This window comes from Callorhinus ursinus, unplaced genomic scaffold (genome assembly GCF_003265705.2).
Source record: "Callorhinus ursinus isolate GAN/ISIS: 27379988/994484 unplaced genomic scaffold, GSC_fseal_2.0 scaffold13, whole genome shotgun sequence".
In the NCBI taxonomy this organism is placed as follows: domain Eukaryota; kingdom Metazoa; phylum Chordata; class Mammalia; order Carnivora; family Otariidae; genus Callorhinus; species Callorhinus ursinus.
The window spans coordinates 42,652,454-42,664,825 of NW_027397075.1; the positions used below are offsets into that span (position 1 = coordinate 42,652,454).

General features: G+C 53.3%; 1 protein-coding gene across 2 annotated transcripts in view; it reads right to left on the reverse strand.

Moving 5' to 3' along the window:
• Positions 1–12,372, reverse strand: part of CACNA1E (calcium voltage-gated channel subunit alpha1 E) — a 500,959-nt gene that overhangs the window by 60,440 nt on the left and 428,147 nt on the right. For both annotated transcript variants that reach the window (XM_073900155.1, XM_073900154.1), the window contains 6 exons: positions 11,058–11,705; positions 10,316–10,626; positions 8,035–8,191; positions 6,768–6,897; positions 5,992–6,051; positions 5,157–5,263 (listed from right to left, as the gene is read on the reverse strand). In XM_073900155.1, coding sequence (XP_073756256.1) covers positions 5,157–5,263; positions 5,992–6,051; positions 6,768–6,897; positions 8,035–8,191; positions 10,316–10,626; positions 11,058–11,705 — 1,413 coding nt within the window. The remainder of the gene's footprint in view (positions 1–5,156; positions 5,264–5,991; positions 6,052–6,767; positions 6,898–8,034; positions 8,192–10,315; positions 10,627–11,057; positions 11,706–12,372) is intronic.

Here is a 12,372-nt window from a genome sequence, read left to right on the forward strand (position 1 = left end):
CATTCCGAAAGACCTTATCCATCTTAAAGACCAGGGTGGAGTGTCAAGTGTCAGAAAAGCAACACACTTCGATAAAAAGAAGGTATTAAAAGCTAATGTGGGAATTCTGGTTCCTTCTGGCATCAAGAGGCAGATTGACTCATGTTTTTCCTTTCTGGCTAAGCACTGAATAATTAAAGGCCAAGTGCGGCTGTGATCCAGATCCCCCGCATGCCAGGGAGTCCTGACCTTACCTCATGCTCCACTAAGATGGCAAACAGCAAGGGAAAGCTTTGGCCTTAGCTGCCAGAGAGCCTGCGTGACTCTGACTGAGGCACAGGCCCCCGTTGGGGGAGGAGGTAGGAGAAGAACTGCTGGTTATTTTTCTTTGAAATTGTTTGTGTGAACAAGTCATTATAAGCTGTGAGTTTACTAGTTAGAAGTCAATCCAGGATGGCTCACCTGATGACTTGATGTGAGCTAGTCAAGTAACATGTTGTAGACCGATGGGAATGAAGACGATGAGGGGCTTGGGTTGGAGTGCAGGACCTCACACACACATATGTCCCCGTGCTCTCCTACCTTTCCTCCTCAGATGCTGTCCCTGCCCAGCTGCCTGTCCAAATCCCTTCACGAGACATTTCAGACGCGAAACCTGAGGGCCAGATGGCATCACCATCACTGCGCATGATCCCATAAGGCTCATGAACTCAACCTGCCATAGGGGTCACATGACTTCCCTACAAGGCAGATGACTCCAGCAGGAGGCCCCAAAGTGAGGGAATGTGCCTGATGTGCAGATACCCAGAAATGCCAAGGCTGGAGCCACCTTTGTTGTCCCACCCAGGAGGCTGGGAGGCAGACATGATGGCAACAGGGCGTGAGGAAACTGGGAAAAGCAGTTGCTGGCCCGTCAGTGTAAAATAATGATCAAACCGAAGAATCCTCTTTTTCAGATAGAAAAAGATAAAAGAGAAAGGTTTCATAGATCCAGTCACTCACCAGACTTTTCTTGAAACCTCAAGGAGGAAAAGGCACAGTTGGGACATTTATAGTTGGCAAACACTCCGTGTCTCCATATGGCCCAGAAAGTGGGGTGTTGTGAGGGCAGCAGAATGAGGGAGAAACATACCCAGCCTCTGCCAAAACTCTGCCCATCTCCCTACACGGTGTCTGGCTGAGACAGGAGACCTGAGTGTTCTTATAAATGCTTTATAATGTAAAAGGGTGCCGGGAGGCACAGGAAAGGTGCGATTGGGGTATCTTTCCGTTGGTTTTCTCATCTCCCGGCATGCCTCCCGCTTAGAGAGAAATCCCCTTCCCCTCCTCCTCAAAAGCCAGTAATAAAAGTTCCCAAACAGAATTTGTCAGGTTTACATTATAAAGAATCCCTTCACTTGAGGTACGCAGCTATGGAGAAGAGAGAGTTCTCTTCAGCCACTACGTAAATGACACATATGCTTATACAAAACATACATGACGGCAGGTGCAGACCTCTGCAGAAGGGCTCAGGGGACCACGCAGCTCTCTCTGAGAATTCAGCTACTGGCCATTCCTTCCCCTTGGTTAGGGGTAGTGCTCTTGGGACTTGGGTTGGGTTCTGAGAAGATCCTGGCTGGTCACGGTGAAAGGGATGCCAAGTCGCCTCGGACTTCTGAGGCATCACGTGACGGTGTTACCACGGCAATCGTCATCAGCTTTGCTCAGACTGAGTAACAGCCTGAGCAGAAGCCTCCGCAGGAGCCTCTCCTCAGGAGGAGGAGAGCGAGACAGGGCAGGGGTAAGGTCATCTGAGTGGTAGACATTCCCCAGGGGCAAATATATGGGTTATAATGATGAAGGCTGTAACTGCAAAGGAGGGAGGCCCTTGAAAAGCCTGCAGAAAACCCCACATTTGGCTTCCTCTTGGCTTGAGCCTCCTAGCATGGCCTGGCAGTGCGACACGGGCTTCCTTCTGCGGTGTGCCCTGGACCAGGCCCTCACTCTGCTGGCAGGTGGGACCCCGGGCAACCCTACCAAAGTGATGGGAGAGCTGAATTCTCTGGTGCCTTTAATGAGGAAGGGGAGAGAAAAGAGTTAGGAAGCGTGGCGCATGAGCAAGAGAAAGCGTTACCTGGACCTCAGCAATGTGACGAAGGCCAGAGGAGAGGGGTGTGAGCCTGTCCCACGAGCAGGAGGAAGGGGAGAGGAAATGTGCATGGCCAGCTTGAAAGGATGGTAAAAGAAGAGAGTGGATGGAGAAGGATGAGCAAGTACCATTTACATTTCCAGGGAAATTAAGAAAAAGTTCAGGGAGTGACATCACTAAAAGCAAGTGATGGATCATAACTCTCAATCCATCACATAAGTGTGGACCCCAGAACCAGGGGATTCTTGGGGTTCCCTGCACTGTACCTGGTCTGAGGACCCACAGAGAGGCTTCGGTTCCGGGGCTGTTAACGCTTCCCCTGCCACCAGCACCAAAGCCACCACTGCCATATTTTCAAAGGGCACAAAAAAAAAGAACAAGATAGATGACGACCCTCCAGCCCACTGTCATCACTCTGGATCTGAGGAGAGACAACAGGACTGTGGACATGGGGCAGGCATGCAGAGGCTTCCTCTAAAACACACCTCCTCCCCCAAGGCACCTGCATACCTGCCCGGTTACCAGGGTGTGTGTCTTTGCGCGTGTGTGTGTGCGCGTGCGCACGCGTGTGTGTGTGTGTGTGTGTGTGTGTGTGTGTCTAAGACAACCAAGTCGTGGAAACCAGCCTGTGTTCATCTTCAACCATTTGCACACAGTATATATCAACACATACTTGGCTCTAGTGTCTAGACTTCAGGGTGTGATGAGAGAATGGAAGGATAAGGAGGGGAACTAACACCTAATGAATTATTGAACATTATATCAGAACCAATGATTTACTATTTGTTGGCAAATGGAATTTAAATTAAAAAAATTTATGGGCGCCTGGGTGGCTCAGTTGTTAAGCGACTGCCTTCGGCTCAGGTCATGATCCTGGAGTCCCGGGATCGAGTCCCGCATCGGGCTCCCTGCTCGGCAGGGAGTCTGCTTCTCCCTCTGACCCTCCCCCCATCTCATGTGCTCTCTCTCTCTCTCAAATAAAATAAATAAAAAAATCTTTAAATTAAAAAAATTTATGATCATTCACATTGTGCCACGCCCTATGTGCTAAGCACGCCACACGCATTATTTTGACTGCATTTCAGGGATGAGAAACTGAGGTTAGGAGGGTTACTATCTTGTTCTGTTGCTCTAGGACATGATGCAGGTAAGTAGAGGGGCTGGGATTCAAAGCAGGGCCTGCCTGAGTCCACAGCCCACACCTTCCTCCCACTCTGCCCTGTCACCCCAAGGAGCTCTGTTCTTCCTAAAAGATGGGGAAGATTCTTTCCCATATACTTCTCCCTCCTTGTGTTTTGTTTCTTCAAAGAGAGACAAACTACTTTACTGAGATCAAAATAAGAAAGAAGAACAATATGGTGAATAATATATGCAAATGAATTGATGAGAAGGGAACTTGACCTTTTAAAAACTCAAGGGTGCTATTTATCCCTAACAAAGTAAGTAGGCCTCTTTAGGAAAAAGACAGATTTTAATGATTTTTTTCTAAGAAGGAGGAAGAGGAGCTGGGAGTCCCCTTGGTAGAGCCAGAGTTGCCTTGATTTTTACCTTGGGGTGAGAATTTATACAAGGTCCAGATGATGGGGGAAAATACCCCGCTTTTGGGCAATTTCCTTAGAAATAGCTCAGACACATCTAATAGGAGGCTTTCTGGTTGTAAGAGACACAGGTGATTCCATGTGACTCTAATGGTAGGCGGGGGGGAGGGGCAGTTAATACAATGGTGTACATGGGGGACACTGAAATTGTCCCGCCAGCCCAGCTCAGGGCTACCAGCGACATTCAACCGGCTCTCCTTTGGAGGGTCCCCCGTGGCTGGGACAGCAATGCAAATAGCCCACTTCTAGGTTCTGGAAGATCTTAAGTTCTTAGGACAGCTGGGGACCTTTCATCTCTCCTACAGAGAGCTCCCCACTCTTAGCTACTTGGGGAATGTTCCTTCTCAACTGTCACCCCACCTCCTTCTCCTCCAGGATGGAGAGAAATGGAAGCTGATGGTGTTTGGGGAGAAGAGGGGAAATGGATTAGCCCCCTCTGACCACCTGGACCTGGGGAGGCCCAACTTCTGCAGGTGCTCTGCCCCTTCCCTTTTGCAGTGATATCACTGCAACTCCCAAATGCTTTCTTTCTGCCTCATCACAGTGTAGCCAGACTTGCTTAAAGACTCGGCTCTGTCTTGCACTTGGAGAGGCTGGAGGGAAGTCTGCTGGGCCACCTGGAAAAGGCGGCAGCTCTCTGGCAGTACAACAAGGTGCTGATGGGGCCCAGAGGCTGTCATTCATCTCCTGGGCACTCTACACACCAGCTTAGGGAAAAGGCCCTGACCATGTGTGTTTCCTAGCTAGACCCTGGAGGGCCAAGAGAGCCCCTTCCTTGGCTGGATGCCACAGGAAATGTCAGCATGTAGTTAGCTGAAAACCTGCTACAGCTGAATCGATGTTTGGAAAAAAAAATTCCCCAAATGTAATGAGCATGGTTTAGTCACCTGAATGTTCTCCTCACTGCGTTATCAAGGAAGTTATGAGAGTCTTATGTTCTGGAGCTAAACATATTAACATGGTTCTTATGTCTGTGAAGTAGCTCTGGGGTCCCCCTGCTCATGAGCAGAGAATCTCATACTCAAGAGTCTGCAGTCCCCAGCTATGCATTCTTCTTCCAAGCCGACTCTTTGTTTGACATATCCAAGAAAGGAAAGGGTACATGAGCTGTCCCTGGGTCCCTCCCTGAGCCCATGGAGGAACTGCCCACATGGGTGAGCACCTGCCCATGCTTGCTCTTCTCCAAGAGGAACTCCAGGGCCCCTGACTTCTTCCTCGGGACTCCCCCGGCTCTTCCTTCATCAGTGCAGCAATTTGGGGCAGGGAGCTGAAGCTATAAGGCTCGCCGGAGTTCCAGGGAGGGCAAGTGGGAACCAGATTTCCAGGGCGGCTTGCTTTGGCACCACTCTGAGTGGACTGCCTCTCATGCTGGCCTAGGAGAAGGCCTCAAATCAGTCCGAGTCTCAGGAAGAAGGGACAAAGGAAACTGAGCAAGAAAGAGTTACACTTACGCCAAAGCAAAGGCCACCAACGCGCCAACCACCACCACGAAGTCCAGGATGTTCCACAGGTCTCGGAAGTACGACCCGTCCTGCAGGATCAAGCCCTGGTCTATCATCTGAAGGAGAAGGATGTGAACAGCCGTGGATGAGCCCACAGGAGCTGGCAATGCACCCGAAGCTCAGGGCTTCCCCCAGGGCAATGCCCCTACTACCACTGTTTCCACAATCAGCCCTGCACAAGGACCTGAGGAGCAAGGGACAGGTCCCACAGGCTGTCTCCACCTAACTGTGAAGCTCAGGCCCCGTATCCTAGCCACCAGGGCTCAGCTAGACTCCTTGGTTCTCACATTCCTCCTTCCTTTAGGGGCTCAGAACACCAGGCGTCACCACATACGCACAGATGGGGAAAACCCCAGATGGGAGAGACTATGAACAAGATAGAAATGTGGGCTGTTAGGGTGGTGGGGACCAGACTGGTAAGCAGTGAGTGCGGCTGGCACTACATGTAGAGTCCAGGAGGACTCATTCCTCCTTGGCTCAAACCAGGGGGCACACTGGGGAGGCAAGTACAGTGCCCAGGCCTGTCTGCTCTCCTGCCTGCCTGAGAGTGGACTGGCTCCTTCCTGGGCCACTCCCACAGGTCTGCCCCAGCCTAAACAGATCCACACAGCCATGCTGTGCCATGAAGTTTGGTCACGACAAACTTCATCAGACTTCTGAGGCCAGAAGAGGGGTCGTCAGAGGCCTGAGGTCTGTCACTGGCTGGTAGGTGGCAGCACTGGGGAAGAGCAGACCCATGACCCATCCAAACCCTGGAGCCCAGCTTTTCTCTGGAGGCTTTTACCTTTATGACCATCTCAAAGGTGAACACGCCAGTGAAAACATAGTCAAAATACCTCAGGACCTGTAAAACACGTACAGTGAAGGGCAAGAGAACGACGTGTGGCCACCAGGCCGTACACGCCCCTGCCTACCCACACATGCAGTGCTGCACCCGCACCCCAGCTCACTTCTCCCCCAGAACAGCAGCATGGGCTTCTAAGTGCCGGCTGGACACAGGGACTAGAGGAGCCATGCATTCTGCTAGAGCCGCAGGACCCAGGGGTCAGTCCTTGGCTCCTCCCTCCCCTGGGCCAGAACTTAACTTCTTGGGTCCCAATTGCCCCACCAATCTCTCCCTCAGGACCTGGAATCCTTGTCGGTTGCAGTCCTCCCCACCCACCCCCCGTCATACCTCCGGACATACACCCTTGGGACCTCCAGGAGATGTCTCAGCTCCCTGGGGTGGAATCTCAGCTCCCCAAATTCATGCACATCCCTCATGACCTGACATCAGACCCCCCCCCCACACACACACACTATAGAAGCCCTTGGGCAGCTGCAAAGACTGGCTGGCTCTGGATGTAAGGCCCACTGCTGAAGCCTCAGGGCACGCGGTGGGGACTGGGGAGACGGGGCTGATCTGGAAATGGTCCATACTCTGCCCTGAGGAAGAGGAATGGGCCATTTCTTAAGCCTTCCTCATTACCCCAGGAACCTTCCTCAGTTCACCTTTAATACTGGGATGGGGAGGGGCTGGGATGGGGCGGGTCCCAGGGCAAAGGGCTCCCATGCACCCACTTTGTTGCGCTCCGAGTTGGTCAGGACGGGGTCCTCGGCTGCCAGGGCGATGCTGCTGGCCGCGATCACCAGGAGAATGCACATCTCAAAGTAGCGCAGGCTCACGATGTAGTGGCAGGCCCTGCGGATCCTGTGGGGCGGAGGAGCCAACAGAGCTGTGCCGGCTTCCCTCCCCTCCCCATTCCTTACTCCCCACCCTCGTGCACATCAGCCTCCTCCAGACAGCCAGGCCCTGGCCAGAGGAAGCCGTGGGGAGATCAATTTAATTTCGCAGGCACCACCCGTGATTTAAAGCTCCAGTGGGAGAAGGTAATCAGATTGGTTAGAGGCTGCAGTGTGTAAGCCAAGATACATTATCTGTAGGCACGTCTGAGCCAAGGGAGCAGCCAGCATCAGACGACATGCACTCTGCATGGCCACATGGTACCCTCCACCGTATCTCAATGTCTACTCCCCCACCATACAGAAACTGGGACATAGCAAGGAAACCAGAAGAACCAAGAAACATAACAATAGACCTTGATTCTAAGATTCCTAGTGAGAACAGCAACGGGTTTTCATGAGCCCCACGTATTCTGATTAGAGTAATTATGTTCTACAGACTGTATTCTGGACTTGGGTGACCTGACATACCTTAGCCCAAGTTCCTTCCTTCCCAGAGCCTTGCCTGAAATACTGCCCATGTGGTCACTGAAAACGTTTTTGTCTTGCTAGCCTCAGAATTAGGTCTATGTGTACATCTTGCTCATTTCCAGGGCAAAAGGCAGCTCAGTCTAACCTTCCAGAATCTTCTCTGCCACCTTCATCTCATGCCCCTACCTCTGCTTTGAGGAACATGCCCATTTCAAAACTCACGTATGGGACAGTGGGACCAATACTCTTAAACTCCAGTGGATGATCTTTCTATTCTAGGTTCCCTATTCTCAGTTCTGTCCACCACTGGAGTATTTGATGACACATCCCAAGTAGATTTCCTTCCTCCCACCCCACCCCTACACAACCTACTGACCAAATAAGAGGAATAAGAGTTATAGGGTCCTTTCCTCATGACATCTCTCATGCTTCCCTGTCTTAAATTACCTTGTAGACTCAGCACAGAGCTCAGAGGCTGTTCAATCCCATGACCCACTTCCACCAGTGAGCACCCCGCATGTTTCAGATGTCTGGCCACAGTCTACTAAGGGGGCCCTCATCTCTCCTTCTCCTCATCACCCTGCCCTGGCTCTAACCCTGGTCCTGAACGGGGAGCGATGGGAAGGTGCCTTACGGGTTGGTGGTGCTGAAGATGAACATGGAGCTGTGGGGCACCATGGCTTTGCCCGTCTCACGCTTCTCCTTCTTCTGCTTCTTCTCCACCTCCTCCTCCTCCTCTTTGATCTCTGCCTCCTTCAGCGGACTGGCTTCTCCATCAGTCTTGTTGCTAACTGCCAAAGGAATGTGTTGAAATCATCAGAAACCTTGCCGCCTGTGAGAACGGTGCCCTTTGTTTCCCATGGGGGTAGGATCAAGAGGAGGGGAAGGGGTTAGAGGAATGTGTCTAGCCAGGTACGCTGCAAACACTGGGGGAGTTCACTATTATGCTGAGTCAAGCCCTTGCTCTCGTTCTCGCCTGGCTGTCACCCTAATTTTACATGGTATGACTTTTTTTGCCATATAAATAATAATCACATTTCCTAGGGTCACAGAAGGCTTGTTTCTGCTGTGAAGTTTACAAAGCCGACATATCTAAAATCTAGATTCTTTGCCTATGTTCACTTCTTGAATTTTCACATCACTACACCCTGAGCGGCATGTACTCTGCCCATTATACAGACGGGAAAACTAAGGTTCAGGGAATTCAAGTACCTATCCTAGGTTCATACAGCTAGTTCCCAATTCCAAATCCTGTAGCCTTTCGATAATCTCCCACTGCAATGGAAGATTTTAAAAAGCCGTTACTCTTGTCTGCGGCTGACTTGCTGGCTCTTCTTGTTCCGGTCATGATTAATGTTGAAATGGCAATGCAATATTCATACCTCTATGGGACCATGACTGCATTCCAGGACGGGGAGGATGAAGGAGCCAGAGACTGAGTGGAGCTCTTGGGCCACCCTCGGTTTCCACATGCAAGTCACAGGGTGGGGTAAGTGGCAAAGAGGCGGAAGCTCTCTGAGCGGGGCAAGGGATGCAGTCAGCCTCTCCCGCTGTTCTCTCTCAGCTAATGACTCTACCCTGGAGCCTTGTGCAAGCAGCAAACCTTTGAGCTTCTGGCCCCTTCTGGGTCCTTCCAAGAGGTAACCCATCCAAAAGCCCTCTGATAATATGCTCTTACCTATGACCAAGGCCATCGACCAGCCCCAGAACAGGAACAGAGGAAGGTCAAACTTCTTAACATTTCTCATCAGAGAGGGTCCAAAGCACTTATTAGAGCATAAAATGAAACAGACACCAAAAGAGGTTGTCTGAAATCCTGAGACATGCCCAAGTCAACCCCAGGAGCACTAGACATGGGGGATTTCATTTTCTAAAGTAGTATTGGCATTTTGAGTGCTGACAAGGTGATGGAATGGAGATGGAGCAGTGGAAGAAAGAAAAACAGGGAGAGGAGAAGACTGTTCTATGCAAAGAGAAAAATAAGGAAAAAGAGAGGCAAAAAAAGCAAGGGTGGAATCTATGGTCGCAATTCAGTGGCCATGGGCAGCAGGTGGGATTAATGCAAGAATGGGGGTGTGGTGAGGGTTAGGGAGGGGATGGGGTTGGGGGGGAAGTAGGGATGGGGTGGGGTTAAGTACAGGGTTGGGGTGGGCTTAGGGCGGGGATGGGGTTAGGGCAGAGACAGGGGTGGAGTTTAGGGTTAGGGGAGGGAGAGGGATGGGGTTGAAACAAGGATAGGAGTGAGGCCGGGTGGGGTGAAGGGTGGGGATGCAGGGGTAGGCCCAGTAATTTTTGTCTCTTCCTTTTGAGGTCCGGAGATTAACATCCATTGCCTGAGGGATCTAGGATAAAAACTGAGTAAAATCTCCTCGGAGGAAAGAGTAGATAAGAGTAACAGATTCATAAAATGTTAGTGCTGAGAAAGACCTCAGAGATCACCCAATTCAATGCTTTCACTGTAGGGCTGACAACCTGAAGCCTTGGGAGAAACCGAGGTTTGTGCAAGCCACACTGAACAGATCTGGGCCATCTCCTGCTCCATCAGAGGTTCCCTAACCTGTCCAAGTGACAGGGCACCTTGGAGGTCCTGGAGAACACCACCAAATATTCACACGGTAAGTCAAATAGCTGAATATATATCTGGGTACCAAACCACATGTGTTCTCCTTGAAGTCTCTACGGTGGTCACAGGGGCCAAGGCTGAAGGAAATTTTATGGGCAAAACTTAAGACAGAGAACATTTTTCCTGCAAACCGAGATAAAACTACTGCTATCATTTACTTGCTGAAGAATGACTTCGTCCTGCTGGTGGGGTTTTTCATGTAGCTTTACTGGGTGACTTCAGAGCCACAATGGTCCCCAGCCCTGGGTGGGATGGGCAGTAAGGGTGAAGGGGGCAGGGACTGCGTTCTCACTGTGAACCACAGTTGAGTCCACCAAGGGGCCCACGTCGGGGATGGCAACAGTGACGCTGGTGCTGTCAGTGGTGGCCTTGTCTGTGTTGGTGGCGCAGGAGAGGTCAGGCTCACTCTGGCTGATGGCCCTGCCCATGTCCAACTGCACGTCGCCCAGCAGGGCCCGCTCACTGCTGCCCTCCGCCTCCTGCTCGGTCAGCGCCGTGTCCTTCCCCACTTCCAGCTCCGGCTGGGGCAGGACCAGGGGCATGTTGTCCTCGTCGAAGGCTCCTGCCAGCCCAGAGCCTCTGGGCACCATCAGACTGTTGGTCCTGGAGGGACAAAGGAGGAGATGGCTGTTGCTCACATCAGAAGAAGCTGTTCTCAAGTGGCGGGTGAGCCAGGCAAGAGGGAAAGGTGAGGGAAGCCCGAGGAGCCTTGCTGGAGAGCGTGCCAACCGCTGCCTCCCACCCCAACCCACCCAGGCAGGGGGCAGCTAAGACCCCCAGGCAGTGTCCAGGCCTTGTTCCCGTCAATCGGCCCGGGACCCACTCCCAACAGGAGATGCCCTAGAAGTACAGACCCGGGTTTTCAAGGGGACAGCGTCCATCACCTATCATAGTCACGCACATCTTATGAAGGATGTGTTAGCATCTTCTCCATTTTGTAAAAGGGAAAACGGAGGGTCAGACAGGATTGTATTGAAGAGTCCTTCACCCCCGCAGGGCTAGATGCCTCTGGGGCACGCCTGTGACTAACTTACCTCCTTAAGTCTTGGCCTCGCTCTTCTTCCTGGATTGTGGGTGCCTTGCCCGCGTGGCTGCCCCTGGGCTCGCTGTCCTTCTCCCCCTCGGGGGGCGCCGCCTCATCCAGACTCCGCTCCTGGCTGGCAGACCTGCTCCGGGAGGTGGAAGACAGCTCCCTGCCTTCTGTCCTGACGCGACGGTGCCGGCTGCGCCGCTGGCTCTGCCTGTGTCTGGCACGGTCCTCAAAGGTCACCATGGTCTCCCCTCCCCCAGCCTCCAGCTGGGTCGGATCACAGTTGCCATGACAGGGCCTGGCCAGCCACGGTGGCTCCCGTTTGCCCAGGGACAAGGGGCTCCTCTGGTTGTCCAGGGCGCTCGACAGGTCCCCTCCATCCCCCTTGAGGGACCCCCCACGGCTGATGCGCTCCTCCTCACACTTCTCCAGGCCCAGGCCCAGGCCCTCGATGGGCCTGGGTCTCCGGTAGAGGCTGGGGTGGGCATTGAGTGGGTTGAGGGGACTCAGCGGGTTGAGGGGGTTGAGGGGGTTCATTGGTGGGGCCTCCTCTTTATTGAGGGCCTCCTGGCTGGACATCTGCATGTGCCTTCTCAGCTGGCTGGTGCGCTGCTCCCACACCGACATGTGGTGCCGGCGCCTCCGCTCCCTCCTGCCAAAGGGGAAAGGGCGAGGACCACGGTCAGAGCCTGATAGCCGAAGGCCAGGGAGGGAGCCACTGGGGTGCAGACCAGCCCTCAGCGGCCGTGGGAAAGGGGCGGGACACATGGGGGGCGGGCAGCAAACGGGAGAGCCCAGGACCTGCAGACAGGAAGCACAGAAAGATGCAAGGAGCGGAGTGGGCCACACACGAGTAGGTGGTGGGACCAGCGCCTCCGAGCATGTGGGGCTTCCCACTCTCGTCCCTGCTCTGCAGTCGTCAGGGGGGCGGGGGGGCAGGGGGGTGGGCATGAGCCCGGGATGGAGCCCCCAGGGCCTGCAGGACTGCGGTACCAAGGCTCACCCGGTCTGCACTCCCCTGTTCTCCTTCGCTCTCAGGACATCCACCTATACCCACCCTGCGCTCAGCACTGGCCCTTAATTCCAGGTCAGAGAGCTTTGCTCCCCCCACTCCCCCAGTTCCCCCTGCCCCTCAGATGGTGGGGGGCATAGGCTGAGAAGTACAGCGGCCGGGTCCGACGAGAGGAAGCCTGGCGACGGTGACTAGCAGACCCGTGTTGGCATCGCCCTCCAAAAACGAGAGTGCCATGGCTCTCTTCCACGACAGCTGACGCAGACCACGGCACTGTGTGTGCCGAGAGCGCCGGCCCCTGCTTCTC